General features: G+C 36.9%; 1 protein-coding gene and 1 long non-coding RNA gene across 3 annotated transcripts in view; one reads left to right on the forward strand and one right to left on the reverse strand.

Annotated features, from left to right (window-relative positions):
- vav1 (vav guanine nucleotide exchange factor 1) overlaps positions 1-17,353 on the forward strand; it is a 24,604-nt gene continuing 7,251 nt past the window's right edge. The window contains exons 1-22 of one of the 2 annotated variants that reach the window (XM_030138896.1): positions 1-173; positions 668-763; positions 866-982; positions 5,265-5,381; positions 6,864-6,922; positions 7,083-7,148; positions 7,344-7,452; positions 9,147-9,239; positions 9,346-9,414; positions 9,505-9,608; positions 9,693-9,792; positions 11,281-11,376; positions 12,325-12,393; positions 13,256-13,342; positions 13,434-13,519; positions 13,610-13,745; positions 13,858-13,967; positions 14,794-14,895; positions 15,000-15,094; positions 15,200-15,222; positions 15,791-15,824; positions 16,901-17,037. In XM_030138896.1, coding sequence (XP_029994756.1) covers positions 677-763; positions 866-982; positions 5,265-5,381; positions 6,864-6,922; positions 7,083-7,148; positions 7,344-7,452; positions 9,147-9,239; positions 9,346-9,414; positions 9,505-9,608; positions 9,693-9,792; positions 11,281-11,376; positions 12,325-12,393; positions 13,256-13,342; positions 13,434-13,519; positions 13,610-13,745; positions 13,858-13,967; positions 14,794-14,895; positions 15,000-15,094; positions 15,200-15,222; positions 15,791-15,824; positions 16,901-17,037 — 1,896 coding nt within the window. In that variant the 5' untranslated portion in view covers positions 1-173; positions 668-676. Of the gene's footprint in view, positions 174-667; positions 764-865; positions 983-5,264; positions 5,382-6,863; positions 6,923-7,082; positions 7,149-7,343; positions 7,453-9,143; positions 9,240-9,345; positions 9,415-9,504; positions 9,609-9,692; positions 9,793-11,280; positions 11,377-12,324; positions 12,394-13,255; positions 13,343-13,433; positions 13,520-13,609; positions 13,746-13,857; positions 13,968-14,793; positions 14,896-14,999; positions 15,095-15,199; positions 15,223-15,790; positions 15,825-16,900; positions 17,038-17,353 lie in introns of both variants that reach the window. The other variant, XM_030138887.1, reaches the window with a different exon arrangement.
- The window catches only part of LOC115422545 (uncharacterized), a 21,561-nt gene continuing 14,742 nt past the window's right edge, over positions 10,535-17,353 (reverse strand). Inside the window, exon 3 of the long non-coding RNA XR_003935852.1 lies at positions 10,535-10,639. This is a non-coding gene — a long non-coding RNA (uncharacterized LOC115422545). The remainder of the gene's footprint in view (positions 10,640-17,353) is intronic.

Here is a 17,353-nt window from a genome sequence, read left to right on the forward strand (position 1 = left end):
AAAAGGAAGTTGCGGGATGAAGTTAAAAGCCTTCGACACACTGCAGCTTTGCAGACACCCACCACGGAAGAAAAGGCAGAACAAGAGCACAAGTTTGACAATGAGACTATGAGAAGAAGGCAGAGAGGTGAACATCAAGAAAGAAGACATAACCAAGCCAAGACAAACTGAAGGTAAGAGCTTGAATTTTTTAATCCTCATCCCATTCTGACATGCTGTCAAAAAATTTTCAAGTATCACTATATGACACTGAGTTTTTATGTTTAGTTTTGTTTACTGCGTTTAAAGAAGTCTGTCCTAAGAACTATATTTGTGAAGGAACTATGTAACAAAGAGCATCGTGTCATTGTTGAAAGTCAGCTTAGATGTAAAAGTCAACTATGATATGATTTTAGATCCAATAAATAATCTTTGAAAGTCTGTGTTTCCAGATTCTGTGAGGAGTAATGAGAAAGGGGGTTTTACTATGTGAAAAGTGACTCCGGGTTGGGGAACCGAGGGAAGAAAAGACCACATTTTTTGAGAAGTTTTTTTTTAAAATGTAATCAATTTTAAACAGAGTAACAGTGGTGAATGTTGCAAGAAAGGTTACAGCAATATATACACAACACATATAAATCTATTGTACATACAAAAATATTTCTTTGACTTAATGATCTATTTACAGAACTCAAACATGGAGTTGTGGCGTCAGTGTGCGATGTGGCTGATTGATTGCAGAGTTCTTCCTGAGAACCACCGAGTGACGTGGGACAGTGCACAGGTAAGTCAGCTGTGTCACATACACTCACATTCATGCATTTACACCAGCACTGTTGGTTCTGCTTTAATCTGTGTGTGTTTGTGTGTGTATGTTGCCTGCCAGGTGTGCGACTTGGCTCAGGCTCTAAGAGATGGCGTACTGCTCTGCCAGTTGCTTAACAACCTGCTGCCTCAGGCCGTCAACCTCAGAGAGATCAACCTACGGCCGCAAATGTCCCAGGTAACACACACAAAACTAATCCTGCTCCATTTTCATAAAGCTATTTCCATAGAGACCAGCAGACTGAACAAGAGCCCGAGGCAGTCTGATAGGAAAATACTGATCTGTATCTGTTCACATTCGGGAGCATGTCTATTGACCTGAGGGGCAGAGGAGACAAAGATGAAAAATTACATAACAAAACATGCAATACAAAAAAGCTTTTCAAGTACATTATGTGTGTTACTGAACTCTAAAAGTCCCAGAAGCCCCTAGATAGTATATGTACAAATACTATAGATACTGAGTAAGACAGATACAACAGAACTCATTTTAAGTAACACATGAAGTTTGTGTTAGAGTCTGTGATGTGCAAAGTTATTTGTTGATGTTAGCATTTGTTAACTCCATCATTATGCCGATGACTGTTTCGATTGCCTTCATCCGTGATAATGATAGCAGCCTATGCAGTGATTTTTATGTACAGCTCTCAGGTCATTTTTTTCCCTCTCCTCTGGTATAACGATGTGCAACACTAAGCCCCATTAGCATAATGGAGCCTGCTAACATCAACACATGACCATCCCCCAGCATAACACACTTCACACAAATCTTTTTTTTTTTTTTAGCAGATTAGAAAAGCACATCTTTGCTCAACACTACAGGAAGGTTCTTAACAAACCCTGAAATCCTGAAAAAATTGGATGTGATGCGTGCATGTTTCATAAAATAGATTCAAAAGGTGATTGATGAAATGCATCATGATTCACTGAAATACATGTGAAAAAGGCAAAGGTCACTATGGGATATTTCATTCCTCCCTTTTTCAATTACAGTTGTTGACTACCACTTGTGTTTTAAAGGTTCTATTGTAAAAGATTCATGCATGCTCATGTATTAATAGGAAGTTTGTGTTGGAACCTATATGGTGTTGAGAGCAGGTTTGTCTTTTACATTAGCTTACTGAATTTCTAAGCGAAGGAGAAGCAGAAGAGAGACGGTGACAAACTGCATTTTTGCAAAAACTCTAACCTAATTCCTCTGTATAAAATAAGCCTATTGTGGCTGTTATGATGGATCCTACAGAAACATGTCTGAGCTTAGTAATAAAGTGAGCTATTGTAAAAATGACCAGGTCCCAGCACCAAACAGACAACACAAACTTCATATAAGTTGACAAGCAGGTGTGAATCATACATATTGAAATATGGCCCTGTAGAGGTTTTGTTGATATTGGCTTATTGACTTGAAAAATGTAAATGACCATTAGGGCAGGGGAATAATTTACAATGAAACCCAAAAGTTCAAGTTTTCAAATGGTTTTTATTTCATATTTCAGTGCATGGGAAATTGATTTATACAGAATCTTAGGTCTTTATGGGTTAAATTGTTTTTGAAGTACATTTTCAACTAAAAATACAAAAATAGTGTAACAGTTCCAAGCCACAGACAGCAGCAAGAACCACATGAAGATAGAAAACATGAGATAATCTGTCAGAGAGGGAATCAGGCTGTCACGTGGCAGAACTTCTTCAGGGAAGTCCTCTTCACATCATATCTCACAGAACTCACCGTGATGTCTAAAACGCGTGAGCTCTGACTTGTGTGTGTGAAACTCTGGGAAATCCTGTGAGGTCAAGGAGATTGGTTCAGACACATCCGGTGTTTGACAGAAAGATCAGAGTCCACTCTGACATAAATAACACACACACACACACACACACACACCTGATGACATTACTCAAGTAGAGGATCTTCCCAGTAGGGATTACTACACTGGGAGTTACAGTGTGTGTGTGTGTGTGTGTGTGTGGGGTGTGTGTGTGTGTGTGTGTGTGTGTGTGTGTGTGTGTGTGCGTGTGTGTGTGTGTGTGTGTGTGTGTTAAGAGTAAGTCCTGACAGAGTGATGTGTGCAGCAGTATCAGTCAGAACTCAACATTTCCTCTTTTCTCAAATTAGAGTTCCTCATTTTCCACTGCTGATCAGACACAGACAGAAACAGACAGCAAGAGAAAGAGCAAGCAACTCGGAAGCAACAGGAAGTTATGTCAAACTGCAAATGTCTGACCAACGTGCAGTACGCTGCATTGAACTCTGTGGTTTCTTTTGCTGTCAGATTTAGTTAGAAAACTTACTCCCTCTTTTAGAATCAAACATTCTGGTATCCATTTATTACTCTTCATCGCCTGCATAGCTGATTATCTACATCAGCTTATTTATCTGCTGCTGTTACAGTTACAGTATACAATACCAGAAAGTTACAGGAAGTACAGCCCTGGTCACAGCCTGTGCGGTTTGAAATTAATACTTCACCAAATAGAATTGATGTAAGAAAGTAAAAATAGTCTCTGAATTGTTTGCTTTGTCTTCCCCTTCAAAATTTGCACCTGACATCAGATCGCATTTTATCTTTTTTTTTTTTTTTTTATTCAATGCAGTGGTGGAAACTAAGAACATTAAATCAAATGCAGCTCCTAAGCAGAGATGTGAGGTGTTTGTACTTAACTTTTTCCATTTTGTGCTGCTTTGTACAACATTTAATTTCAGGGGTAATGTTTCCACTTACAATAAATTGTTACTTTTATAACATTAAAAATATCTGTTTAGAAGACACATTCACATACTACATAAAAATGCTTTTATATGTATTGGTAAAAGTTCAGTGATTAATGTTCTGTGATGATGTAGTACTTTAAAATACACAATGATTGCTGATAATACCCCTGTACTTTTACTTGTAATATATTATTAATGCACTGTGGGATTTCTAGTGTTACTGAAGTACAGGATCCGAGTTCTTTCACCTCTGATGGATTGTGTTTCACAGTGAACCAGGGCTGGGCACCGAAACTTGTTGCCTAAATGTAAGATGCATTAAATGTTTAAAGATAAATGTGTGTAAAAGGCGAATACATGAAATATGAGGAAGTATCTGGAAAAACATGGAATACATTTAATTGCGTAGTTAGGTTTTATCTCTAATATGTTAAATTCAAGTTACAATATCTTTCCTGGACTGGGACTATTTAATATTTCTCCTGACTCCTGTACATATCAGACATTCCTTAAAATGTCCAAATTCTATGTAATCCATAACTCATACACAGCTAATGACAGTTTATGTGGTTGCCTGTTTCATATTCCCTTTGTTTTGTTTTCCACATAATGAATATGTGTATATCATTTCATAAATATGACATAAATATGTCCTTGTGCAGATATAATACCTGATTACTTTCAAATATAAATATGTATGTAATAAGTTTTACACAAAGACAATCTAATCTAAATTATAGGGCAGTAACTTTCAACACAATCTTACACTATATTTGGCCAAAGGGTATTAGAAGTGTGCAGCACGTTATGTTTTATACTTCTTTAAGTATTGTTAGTACTGATGTGGGAGCTAGATTGACTCAAGGCTCTACATTTACACATTGTATGACATTATCATTGACTGTGCATCAGAGAGTTTGCAGTAGGCGAAGAGTCAGAATACATCCTTCCATTTTATTATCCAGTTGACTTTGAAGTGACAGTTATGACGAGCTACTGGCACCCCAGAGAATCTTGATATATGCATCTGGCATATACCAAGTAAAAGTTTGTTTTATGTGATCTTATCATCTTAAGTATTTCAACTTTTTTCAATCTAAAACAATAAACGTTGACCTGTATGTAAAGCTCAATAGCTAGTGCTGGCACTGATTTGTCTTGACATTAGATAATATATTATTATCGATTAAATCACTGTCATTTAAAATGACATCAGCATATTTGGCCACAGCTGCCGAGAAAGGAAATTCAGTTGGTTAAAGTCATAGGCTTTCCTCAGTCAGCTGTGACCTCCAAAGTCAAGTGTCCAGTGGAAAGGCAGGATGTATCCACTGTCCAGTGTCAGATTTACAGCCAATCAGAACATGTATAGTAATTGGTAAACACAGAATCTCAAGCTGATCTGGTACCTACACCTGTATCAGAAACAACTCGAATGATCTTGATTGTCTGGACCATTGACTGTCCACATGTTAATATCAGCTCCAATGTTCACCATTTTAATTCACTGCATTAGGTTTGACTAGTTAGTGTTACTAGTAATTACAAAGTACAACTGAAGTAGATGGAAATCTCATAGGTTTTGGGGTATTTAGTCATAAAAAAACAATAGAAATATAGAGTTTGACATTACATGATAATAACAGCAGATAAAAACAATAGCTTCATCAACAAGTATTATATGAAGTGGCTCAGTTTCCATGACTGAGCTACTTCATATAATACTCATTTTTCTGTTTGTGCTCAGTTCCTGTGTCTGAAGAATATCCGGACATTTCTGGGAGTCTGTCAGGAGAAGTTTCATCTGAAGAAGAGTGAACTGTTTGAAGCCTTTGACCTGTTTGATGTACGAGACTTCGCCAAGGTAATTTGTTTCACTGTACTGATAATTCTTCTCTGTGAGAGAAACACTGCATGCATGTTCGCTACCCTCATGATGGTGCAAATCAGAAGTGTGACTTGACTTGAGTGCAACTTCCAGACACCTACATACCCCCAACAGGAAGCAGCTTGGTGATTTTCTAATTGAAGAGGCTGAGTGAGCACATGAATTTATTGTTTCACAGTTCCCTTTCACTTTCGGTGTAGTGCATGCACTGCACTTTGGTGTGAACAGGAGGGTGATCTGAATGTGCCCTTGTTTGATTTTTATGCACCGAGTAAGAGGAAGCAACAAGTTAGAGACGAGGAGTTGGAATTAAACCACATCTCTGACTCTGAGGTCTTTGTACAGTTTGTTCAACAGTCATTGAGTTTCTCATTTTAAGTTATTGCTTCTACTCACTTATTCAGTACCTTTTTACCTGTATTTATTAGTTTTAAAACCAGGGAGTGTTTTCAGAAAAAAATATGTATCGGTGTAGTTAAATGTTAAAGCACTGAAGTTGAAAATATTCAGGTTATAAAATTGCTGTGAACATATTTACTGTATGTGTATCAGTCCATTCTAGGGCTTTGAACTTCTCCTGCAGTGTAGACTTTCACTTCTTGTTTTGTATTTCCTTCTCTCTCTGTTTTAATGTAAGCAGAAATCAGACTCAGCAATACTGTACACAGAAACTGTTAAACTTAACAATAAAGTTATTTTAATTTGTTTTAGTTATTGCAGTCATAATAATGAAAGGAATAATTGTTATTAATAATTAATCACTAACCAACATGTTCAGTAATGATTTCCTTAGACTGGACACCTAGGTAACTACCTGTTAATTAAATAATAGATAACTGGTAAATAATGGAAATAATGTACAAAGCAATACCTTGTTTAACTTGAGCAGCATCACGAAATGATTTGTACTCACATTAGTAGCTTTAGTAACCATCAGTTAATGTTTATTACTGCATAGATTGATATTTTTAGAAGTTGTTTAAGTTCTATTGTGAGGATTTTGACTAATTTCTTTCTTGTAGTATTTATCTAGTATTAGTGTTAATTTATGTTTTTGAATTCTACTTGTTTATTGTACCTTTGTTATGTTTTTTTTTTTGTTTTTTTTTGTTAGCAGCAGCAAGAAAAAATACTAAAGGTGAATCCAAAAACTCAGATTCCTTACAATTTTAAACCTAGCATACATGATACTAAGAGAAGCAGGGATATGAACATATACTGAGATAGGGTGTTGCTTAATCAGAACAACCATCAGTTTCATTTGCCACATCTGCGAGGGTTTCTGGTCTAACATGAAATTGGCTATCTGAGATGGCGCATGATGAAACAGCAGTTCTCAGACGCTCAAACAGTGCGGGAACAGTAGTGAAACCATGTCACAAGGCAATTCTTCAGTGCGGTGTAGGTCTTACTGTTTATTTAGTGGATATTCTTTGCCTCTGTTTGTTTGTGTGTCAGGTCATAGAAACCTTGTCCATCCTGTCTCATTCATCCATCGCTCTACAAAGAGGTCTCCAGTAAGTTTTTATCCTCCACTACGTGTTTGAAGTGTTAAAGCAGCTTTTTAATTTCACAGCTCTTGCCACAGTTAATGTTTAATTGAGTCACATATTATTGTACAAACCCATTTTCCCTGCTTGTCTTCCTCTTACACCCTACATTATTTCCTGCCTCAAGGCCTTTTCCTTTAGAAGGATGCACTCCTGATGAAGAAATCTACAGCGGCCTGTCTGACCAGATAGAGTAAGGCTTTTACTCAGGAATGTTATCATGATAAAGTTGCAGAGGAGGTAGTAAAAATGTGCAATAATTCTTGAAGAAAGCAATGCAGTCCAGATCTTCATGTGAACAAAAGACACCCCTAAATGTTTTTTTTTAATCTACAGTTTTAGCAACCAAGGTTATGAAGGTAACAGTGTGTTTTATTATGTGTATTAGTGACACTGTGGATGAGGATGATGACTTATACGACTGTGTGGAGGACGAGGAGAATGAAGGAGATGAAATATACGAGGATTTGATGAGGACTGATGAACAACCTGAAGCTGTGAGTGGAAAATGCAGAACTTTAGCATCCTGTCACATGTATAGTGGACCACAATTTAACATATAATCGAATCAACAATCTAAAGTCAGTGGTCAACAGTCTAACCATATGTGTGCAATTAAAAAAGAACACTTACAGAACATTAAACAACCATGGCTTGAAAGTGCAAGCAGTGTGGAAGTATTTGAAAGTATAAAACCACTAGGTACTGGCTTCAAAAAACCCCTCAGATTTACATTGAACCAAACTTGGGCTTTTTCTTTTCCAATTCTCGTTCTGGTCTCCACTAGTAGGTTTACTGATGGTCTGTTTGTATAATATTATTCCGTTGACAAGATTTTAGGTCTAATAGAAGATTATGATATCTGCCGTGTTGGTCTTTGACAGATCTCGCATTAGCATTAGCACACCATCACTCTTCACACTTCTTCACTTTTGGTTTTTATCCTCGGCCATACTGGCCGCAGGGTATTGTCATCAGTTGGTCGTCCGTCCGTCTGCCTGTCCATCTGTCTGTCTATCTGTCCATGTATGTGCAAAAACTTTGGCATGCACCAGTGGTTCTCAACCACAGGGGACAGCACATAGTCAGCAACAATGATCAGGTGAGGGGAGCTCACTTTCACTGTCTCACAGCTTTATTGACCCGTTGTCCACATACATGTCCAGATTGAGGACGGATTGAGCTCCGTGAGGCGCGGGGGGGGAGTCCGGCATGTCGTCCATCCGTCCACCTGTCTGTATGTGCAAAAACTTTGGCAAAGACTGAAGGCCAAGGGTTTTCAAGTGCCCGCACGTTAGGTTTATTATAACTTATGGCCAAAAAGCCAAGATAGGAGTTGGCCACTACGAAAACCCAAGGCTTCAAAGTAGCAGTCTAAAAACCGGTGGGTGCCATCATGATTGCTGTGTCCACTTCTTTTATAAAGCCTGTGTGCTGAACACAAGCAACAGAATAAGAATTAAATTAAGAAAGCAAAAACACATTTGGTGCAAATCAGAACTTATATGATGCTAAAGTAAGCCAGCATGATAATAAGCCTGACCTTGTATTATTCAGAAAATATAGCTGAAACTAAGAGACAAAGTGAAACAAATACAAGAAATCTCTTTTAAAACCAACTACAAATACAGCCCGAATGAAATGAATGAATGGAATGGCAGAGTTTAGATAATTAGTGCTGAGATTATGCTGCACATATACAGTTATGGAAAAAATTCAAGGTTCTGTACATAATGTTCCTGCATAAAATGTGCAGTATTATTTATTCATAAAACTCCTAACATTTATCCTCAATTTCAGGTAAACGAATTGTCATTTAGAGAATTTATTTGTAGATGATCTCAAATAATGCAAAGAAACATTCATATTCATTGTAAAACAGCATAATAATAATGTTTGAATTTAGAAAGAGTCAATAAATCAGTATTTTGTGCAATAGCCATTATTTTATGTTGGTGCTTGTAGTGGTTATTGCTGTAAGCTGCTTTATATCACCCATGGAGCAAAAGGACAAGAAACTGGCCTTGGTTCAATGGCTGTGACTACCCATCTTTTAGAGAATCATTTTTCACAGTTTTCAGCCGGGATTAAGTCTGCATATTTTGAGTGGGATCCTAATTTTTTTTCTTCAGTGTCTTTGAGTGTTGATTCTTTACACATCATCAGTCTTTTTTTACTCTCCATGCAGCAGCAGAAGACTGGTGTAGATAAACGAGAGTGCTGCCTGCAGGAAATCAGGCAAACAGAAGAAAAATACTCAGAAACACTGCAATCTATATTACAGGTGTGTGCATCATGTTCGTCATTGAAATCACACGGAACACAAGTGAGCAAACTGACATTTGCATGCACTTAAAAAAATAAATAACACTGCGTTTATGTTCATACAGCACTTTATGAGGCCTCTTGAACGGTTTCTTCAGGCACAAGATATTGAGAGTATCTTCATCAACATAGAGGTATGAATAAGAAATGATCTGTACTCCTGCTCACATCCACAGGTTTTGTATATCAGCCTGGTTTACATGTTTTATGTTGTTTTTCTGGAGGATTTGGCCAACACCCATCGGAAATTGTTGGAGGAGGTCCGTATGTCTATCCTAAACTTTGGAGCGAAGACCCTCTATCAGGTGTTTTTGGACTACAAGGAGAGGTATACCACACCACATGACTGTTTTTACTATAGGATGTATACTAATTATCTTCTAATGTGGTTTTACTCTCTCCCTCCCATCAGGCTCTTATTATATGGTCGTTACTGTAGTCAGGTGGAAGCAGCAACAAAGCACCTCGACAAGCTTTCCAATGTGAGGGAGGATATCAGGATGAAACTGGAGGTGAGAAACATCACAGCAGCACAAAGCAGCACCAATGTATGATAGACGAAGACCTGTTGAAAAGTGTTGCCACTGTATGGTAAAAATGCGTCTTGTATATAAGTTTGAATGAATAGTAAGTGAAGTCAGTCCCTGGTAGCTGTAGCAGTCCAGACTGGAGGTAACAACACAAAGGCTGTTGTTTTGGCATCGCTCAAGGACAGGATGCTTCTGATTTTTTTGAAATACTTCTTTATGTAAGTGAATGAAGGCCGCCCTAGAGATTTATCTACAGATGTATGCTATTTGTGAGTTACAATATGATACACTTTATTGTCCCCTTAGGGAAATTTGTCTTGGACTCCAAGAGCTGCACATGGGAAACTGCCAATTAATAACACAGAAATATTAGACTAGAACAAAGATGCAACCACATAACCCACATACAGTATATTGCATATACCAGCCCCACGACTGTGGAATGAGTTACTTTTGTACATCAAATAGGCCAGCTCCTTAAATGTGTTCAAATCCAAATTAAAAACCCATTTTTTCTGTTTGTCTTTTAACCATGTATGAGATGTGGATTGTATTGTTGTCTTGTCCTTGTTTTTATTGAATATGTTATTGCTCTGCTTCTTAGTAATATCTATATTTATTTATTGCAAATGTGTACAGGACTTTGGCCAACCTTGCTGTTATTTTAAAGTGCTTTACAAATAAAATTGGAATGGATTGGATTGGATTGGATACCCATATCGCACAAGACTCTCATAGATACTTAAAAAAGAAACATGCTAGCAATAAATAACAATGACAAGAAATAAAATACAGCAAGATAAGATGAGGTAAAAGATAAGAGATAACACTGACAAACAAACAAAGATGCGATGGAAAATTTTTGTTTGTTCATGGGCTTATGTGGCATTTGTGTTAGACTCTGTTTTTTGCTGTGAGCCGGTTATTTTTTAACATTAGCTAATTCCATTTCTAACCTAACTATAGCAACTGTTCCTGCTGTAGAAGAATAAAAGAGGCACTGATGATTTTGGGAGCAAATATAAGGATGTTAATAGACAAAAACAACCTTAACCCTCAACATAGAAATCAGCGTCCAGACTGTTACGAATGTAGGTAACCAAGATAGTCAGTAGTTTAGTAATGAAGTTAGCTAATTAGCACAAAACAGAAAGCAATGCAAGGAACATGGAAATTACAGGTCAGGCTTTTGTGTTTTTGAGACATGCTCAAAGTTTCACTGTTTTTTGGGGTTTTTTGGGGGGTTTTTTGGTCATATTGTTTACATAAATATACTTGGGTGTCATCAGCATAACAGTAGAAACTTGTGCCATATTTCCAATTAATATTGCCAAACAGAAGCATGTATAAAGTATTGCTCCTACTCTGTAGAACTGTAACTCTGTAGAAATTCCACTAGCTGTCTTCGGTTGAACACAATATTCAGTATTCATGGGTGGGTTCATAATTTACTGCACTGTGTTCCCTCAGGAATGTTCAAACAGAGCCAATAGTGGACGTTTTTCCCTCAGAGATTTACTCATGGTCCCGATGCAGAGAGTCCTTAAGTATCACCTGCTGTTACAGGTATGTCTGTAAAAATCTGCATTTTCAACAGTATATTGTCAAAAACTTAAGCACACTGCCATTGTCAGTTTTTTAAAGGTGTAATATGTAACATTTCCACATTAAAATATATAAAAACAGTTAGGCTCACTGGCATCTTCTATATTTTGCTGACTTGTGTACGTATATGTGTCACCTGAAATAATGTTCAGATTTAGAGAAATTCCTATTTCTACCCAAAGTCTGATTCATTTGGTTACCTGTACATGGATGTACATCTCTTCACCATCTGTTATTATGCTTAAAGAGGCAACAGAAATTGACTGCTGCAGTAGTATTACTGGACATCATGTTTTGTTTTTGTATATAACCACTGACATTGTATATCACAAAGAAAAGCTTAATTAGGGAATATTTCAAGGGCTCTTGGGGGCCATGTGATCCCTTAGTTCGCTCATGACACCTCTGTTAATGCTTAAGTTGCTATAAAATAAGTTGTCTCATCTAATGTTAGTTTTGTGTTTAGTATTACATCACATCATTGGTTGCAGATATAACTTGAACATGTTTGAATATGTGTATATATATATATATATATATATATATATATATACACACACACACACATTACTTATCACAGAATGACTAAAACTTAAAGACATTATCTGATCTGTACATGTGATTTTTGCCTAAGTTGTGGCAGATACCGTCTTACTGACAGTGGAGGTGAAAACAACAGCTCCCTTCTTCTCACACAAATTCACAGTATCATCACACCACATCGTTTGTCATTTTCTGATTCAGAGACCCCTACGGGCAGTCATTATGTACTGTGTGTGATTGAGATTTACACTTTAATTTAGAGACTCAGTGGGGTTGTTAATCTTTTGACCAATATTGTTTGTACGTGTAGTTTTCCAGCTCATTACATCCAATAAATATAATTTAATGTGGTTTGTTTGTGTGTAGGAGCTGGTGAAGCATACCACTGACCCAACAGACAAGGACAATCTCCGCACAGCTCTGGATGCCATGAGAGTATGTGGATTACACATTTTCACTTTTTTTAATATCTGACTTGAGTGATTAAATGTTTCACATATATTGAACTTTTTTGTTGCAGATTTATATATTATTGTATTATATATTCCATTCTATTACATATAATATATCATGAACCATGCAGATGTATGCTTTGAACACAACAAATATCAGATGAAGTGAGTCCTACTGTTTTTATCAACATTTAACTTTAATATTGCCTTAATGAACAGGGTAGGCCTTGTACATTCAACAGAAACACAGCTGTGTCCTAAAACTCACCATCAGCATTAATTTAAAGCAGTGTATGACTTTCATCACAATTTTTTTTTCAAATTTGTAAAACCCCAGTGATAGCCTAATTATCACTAATCCATTAGTCTTTCTGTGCCTACGCACGTGAATCACTTCCCTTCCCCTTGAGCCCTGCAAAAAGGGCAGGGCTCAAGCCCCCTTTGGGCCCTATGTGTGTACGTACCTGTTTTATACGACTGTATACAAGCAGTCAAGGAATAAGAAAGGCTTATATTGTTCAAAACAGAAAGTGTTATTGTTTTCAGTACAGTGATAAAATTTGCTCCTACTGTGAAATTGAGATTTGCTGACAAGCAAAATAAAAATATAATTTGGGGAGAAAAAAAAAAACAGTTCTCTTTACACACAAAACACATTCTGAAACCATGGCCCAAAAACCACAGTACTGACCATACGTTGGGCTACCTGTACTGTTGCACCCCAAGTAGATGCGCCATATATTTTCCTGCTTTTTTGTCCTTCACCAATCACACCTATGGTATAGCAGGTCATACAGTATGTTAAACTGTAATAAAGATTGTTTCTGTCTTTGTGTGTGTGTTAGGACCTGGCACAGTGTGTGAATGAAGTGAAACGAGACAATGAGATCATCAGACAGATCACCTCTTTCCAGCTGTCCATAGAAAACATGGTACATTTACATCTTTGACTTTTTGCTTCTCTGCAACGGTCTTTCTTATTTTCCTCTTTGGCCCATCTCACCCTCTTCCTCTTCTCTTCAGACTCATTCGCTGGCACACTATGGTCGACCCAAGATCGATGGTGAACTGAAGATCTGCAGCTCAGAGAAAAAGTCAAAACAGGACAGGTGCTTGTCGTACAGTGTTTATACGCTCTACTCTTTTTATGTTCATCATCCACGTCTGGTGAAACTTGTATACATTTTGTTGTCTGTCAGGTATGCATTTCTCTTCGATAAGGCCATGTTTGTGTGTAAGAAGAAGAGTGGAGAGACATTTGAGCTAAAGGAGATCATTGAACTGCAGCACTACCAGATACGAGATGAATCTGCTGGAGAAAAAGATAATAAAAAGGTCCTCTCGCCATTTCACTTTGCCTTTTCTTCACCTACTCCTACTTGTCTAATTACACTTGACATAACTATAATAATGCTAATGCTTTATGTGTGTCTATTTGTGTGAACAGTGGTCCTATTTGTTCCTTCTCCTGGACTGCTACGGGAGATGTGGGTATGATTTATTCTTCAAAACCAGAGAGCTAAAGAAGAAATGGCTGGAACAGTTTGAGATGGCTCTGTGAGTTTTCATAGATGAACAGACACAAAATTTTAGATAAACAGAAGATCTGTGGTGAACTCAGCTACAACATTTAAGCTATGCTACTAGTTTAGAAGAGTTACTTATTGATAGCACAGTTATTAATAATAATAATGATAATAAAAATAAGAATATGATATATCCACATAATAAAAACTTCATTTTTGAGATGTTGATTCCAGTCGTCTTCAAACAAATGGTCACATATGTCTATAGTTTAGTCATCTTTTAAAACTGGTTGACAGTCAGTGACTAGTAAAATACTCAGTTATAGTTTCTTATCTTTTAGTTCATGTTGCAGTGACGCTTTTTGCTCAGGAAACCATCAGACTTCCCTTGATTTGTAGATTATTTTACTTGCAATCTCCATGAACCTCTTAAATGAGAATGGACTTTGAGTAGAAAACGTACCTTTAGTTTATTGAAATTCTGAGTACATTGTTATAGATTTACTCATTCACAAACAAGTAGTGCCAGGCACAACAAAAACTGCCCTCGCACATATTTCGCCCATTGTAAGTAAATGGGAAGATTTTAAAAATTCATAAAAAAATCTTAACTTTGACATACTTCTCCCAAAATGTAATGACATCTATTCTGGCTCACTGGCAATCTATAAAGTCAACATCATCAAACTACATATTTGTATTACTTTGTGACAGAAATGATATATAGTGCATTTAAGATTAAAGTCCCTGTTGTAGAGAAAGATGTTGATTTGCTTTCATCGCAGTGGTACATATTAAAATTGTAGAAGTGTGAGCTGTGAGCACATCTCAAAACAGTTGTACTTCATGGTTTCTAGGTCAAATATGTGTCCAGAGAACTCTACAGCCAACAACCATGACTTCCAGATGCACAACTTTGAGGAAACCACCTCCTGCAAGGCCTGCTCCATGCTCTTAAGGTCATTTTGTCTCCTTTGATCTCTTGTTCAGCTTCTTTCACATCTTCAGTTAAGACAAAAAACAACCAAACTTGAGGCTGAATATTTCCATCTGTCCTCTGCAGAGGGATATTTTTTCAGGGATATCGCTGCACGCGGTGTAAAATGGCTGCACATAAAGAGTGTTTAGGCAGAGTCCCTGCCTGCGGACGGAACTCAGGTCTGTACAAGTATATTTGTCTGGTATCGACTCGAATTAATTAAACCATCATTCAATTACAGTTATTGTAAATCTTCATTTTATTATTGTCCTGTCAAATTTCAGATCATTCAGCCACTATAAGGAAGGTAAGACCTGCTATAGTTTGATATATCTTGTTTAAATAGGTTGCTTAAATAAATCCCTATAAGTGTTTTACCAGTAAGTGTTAATATTACCAAACAAATTCAGATAAAAACAGTGCTGGATGAAGATTTGTGGAAGATTTGTGGATGAAGCAATCTGAACAGGAACTAAAGCTTCAGACAAATGTAGTGGAGTAAAAAGTACAACAGTGCTCGTGTTAAGCTGCAGAAAAAGGAAATACTCATGTTAAGAATAAGTATCTCAAATGTAAGGGTATAAATGTGTCGTGAAGTACACCACTGCAGTAAAAGATAAGATGAAATGTTACTGATCCCACAACTGGGAAATTCACTGGTCAAGGCAGCAACTAGTGCAAGAAATGTGCACATATACGGTAGTGTAAAAAATACTAATAGTAATAAGTCATAAAAGTCTATAGGTTATATACATATTTACATAAGAGGTACAACTGCAGTATGTCAGACAGTAAAGACATTACATAGCTACATTCCACCGCACTTCATCAGGATGAATCACTTGACGTATGACCACCTTTCTTCTTTTCTCTAGAATAAGACGAGGTCGTCTGGACATGCAAGTGTTGGTAAGAAATAATGTACACCATCAAACTGCACATTTTCATGTATGGGTCCAATCAAACGAAAGTGAACATCAGCATGAAAAAGTAGATTTGCACACATCATTTATCAAGTGGGCTCATTTTTTAGCTAAAGTTCTCTATATTATGGAACTGTTATCCTTTTTAAAATACCACTTACACAGTACAGGAGAGGTTCCAAACCTTCTGCTAGGCTGCAGTGAATTAACGAAAGACGTGCAACAGACTGTCTATTCATAACTTTGAGAATTTAAAATTCTGAATGATGAAGTTTGTGAACTCATACACTGGTCACATTTAAAAATACTATCTGTGAACTGTTACCGAGAAATTCCTCTTTATTTGTATTTTACCTATATCAGTATGGACCACCACAAGTTGTAAATAACAATGTGTTAGTATTAAATACATTAAATAAAACATTGTGATTATATCTGGTTTGTTGTTTTAAAAAATAAGTCAACATTTTGGGTGATGCAAACAATGGTTAAGAGTCGTCCACGTGTTACCACATTCTCATGTCAATAAAACAGAGACTTTTCGATATTTTACAAATAATAATAATAATAATAATAATAATGATAATGATACATAATAAATCAGAATAATTGAACATATCTACTTCATATCAATTTCTCTCGTGAACCGCATGTTTTAAATGTTTGCATAAAGCTTAAAAAATGTATATCCTTTTCAAGTCCACGTGTTACTGAGCAGTAATTTGACATTTTTCCCCTAAAACTTTTATCTCCCCAAATTTTGTTATACAAAATGTTAAAGTGCATATAAATACCTACTCAAATATGTATAATACATGCATGTAAGTTGCTCTGCTTACATGACAGAGACTGTTGAACACCAAATGTGTCCACGTGTTACCGCTTGATCAGACTAGTAAGTAGTTTAGGATTTTGGAGCATTTACTTAATTTGTCTGCATTTGTTCTTTTAAATGACAATCTAAATGTCTAAAGTGATTTTAAAAGTGCCATCAGAGCTCCTCCTCTGCATCTCAGCATCTTCTTTTTCTTTTCTTTTTCTCTATACTCATCCCTCTCTCAGGCTTTCCTAAGATGGAGGTCTGCCAGGAGTATTATGGTCTGCCTCCACCTCCCGTGGGCTTCGGCCAACCACTTCACCTCTCCAAAGGCGATATCATTGAGTTGACCAAGGCTGAGGTTGACCTGCCGTGGTGGGAGGTAAAGCTGAATCTAAATCATACAGATTCCACTCAGAGCCGAGTGGGCCACATATTTTTTCATAGCAAACATAAGCCCTGTTCCTGTGGTTAATGTGTGGGTGTGAAAAGCTTGTTTTACTTACATTTCCCTCTCTGTGTTTCTTTCTCCACTGTCTTGAACTTCCTCTCTCACATTTGATGTGCATGTCTGTCTGTCTTCCTTGTCTTGTACAATGCAGCTCCTGTTACAATTTTTTCAAGCCTTTGTATCTCACTAAAACAATCTAGCACAGCAACTATTCCTCCATGAAACACCTCTTTTTAATGTTTTGACC

Source organism: Sphaeramia orbicularis, chromosome 1 (assembly GCF_902148855.1).
Source record: "Sphaeramia orbicularis chromosome 1, fSphaOr1.1, whole genome shotgun sequence".
In the NCBI taxonomy this organism is placed as follows: Eukaryota; Metazoa; Chordata; class Actinopteri; order Kurtiformes; family Apogonidae; genus Sphaeramia; species Sphaeramia orbicularis.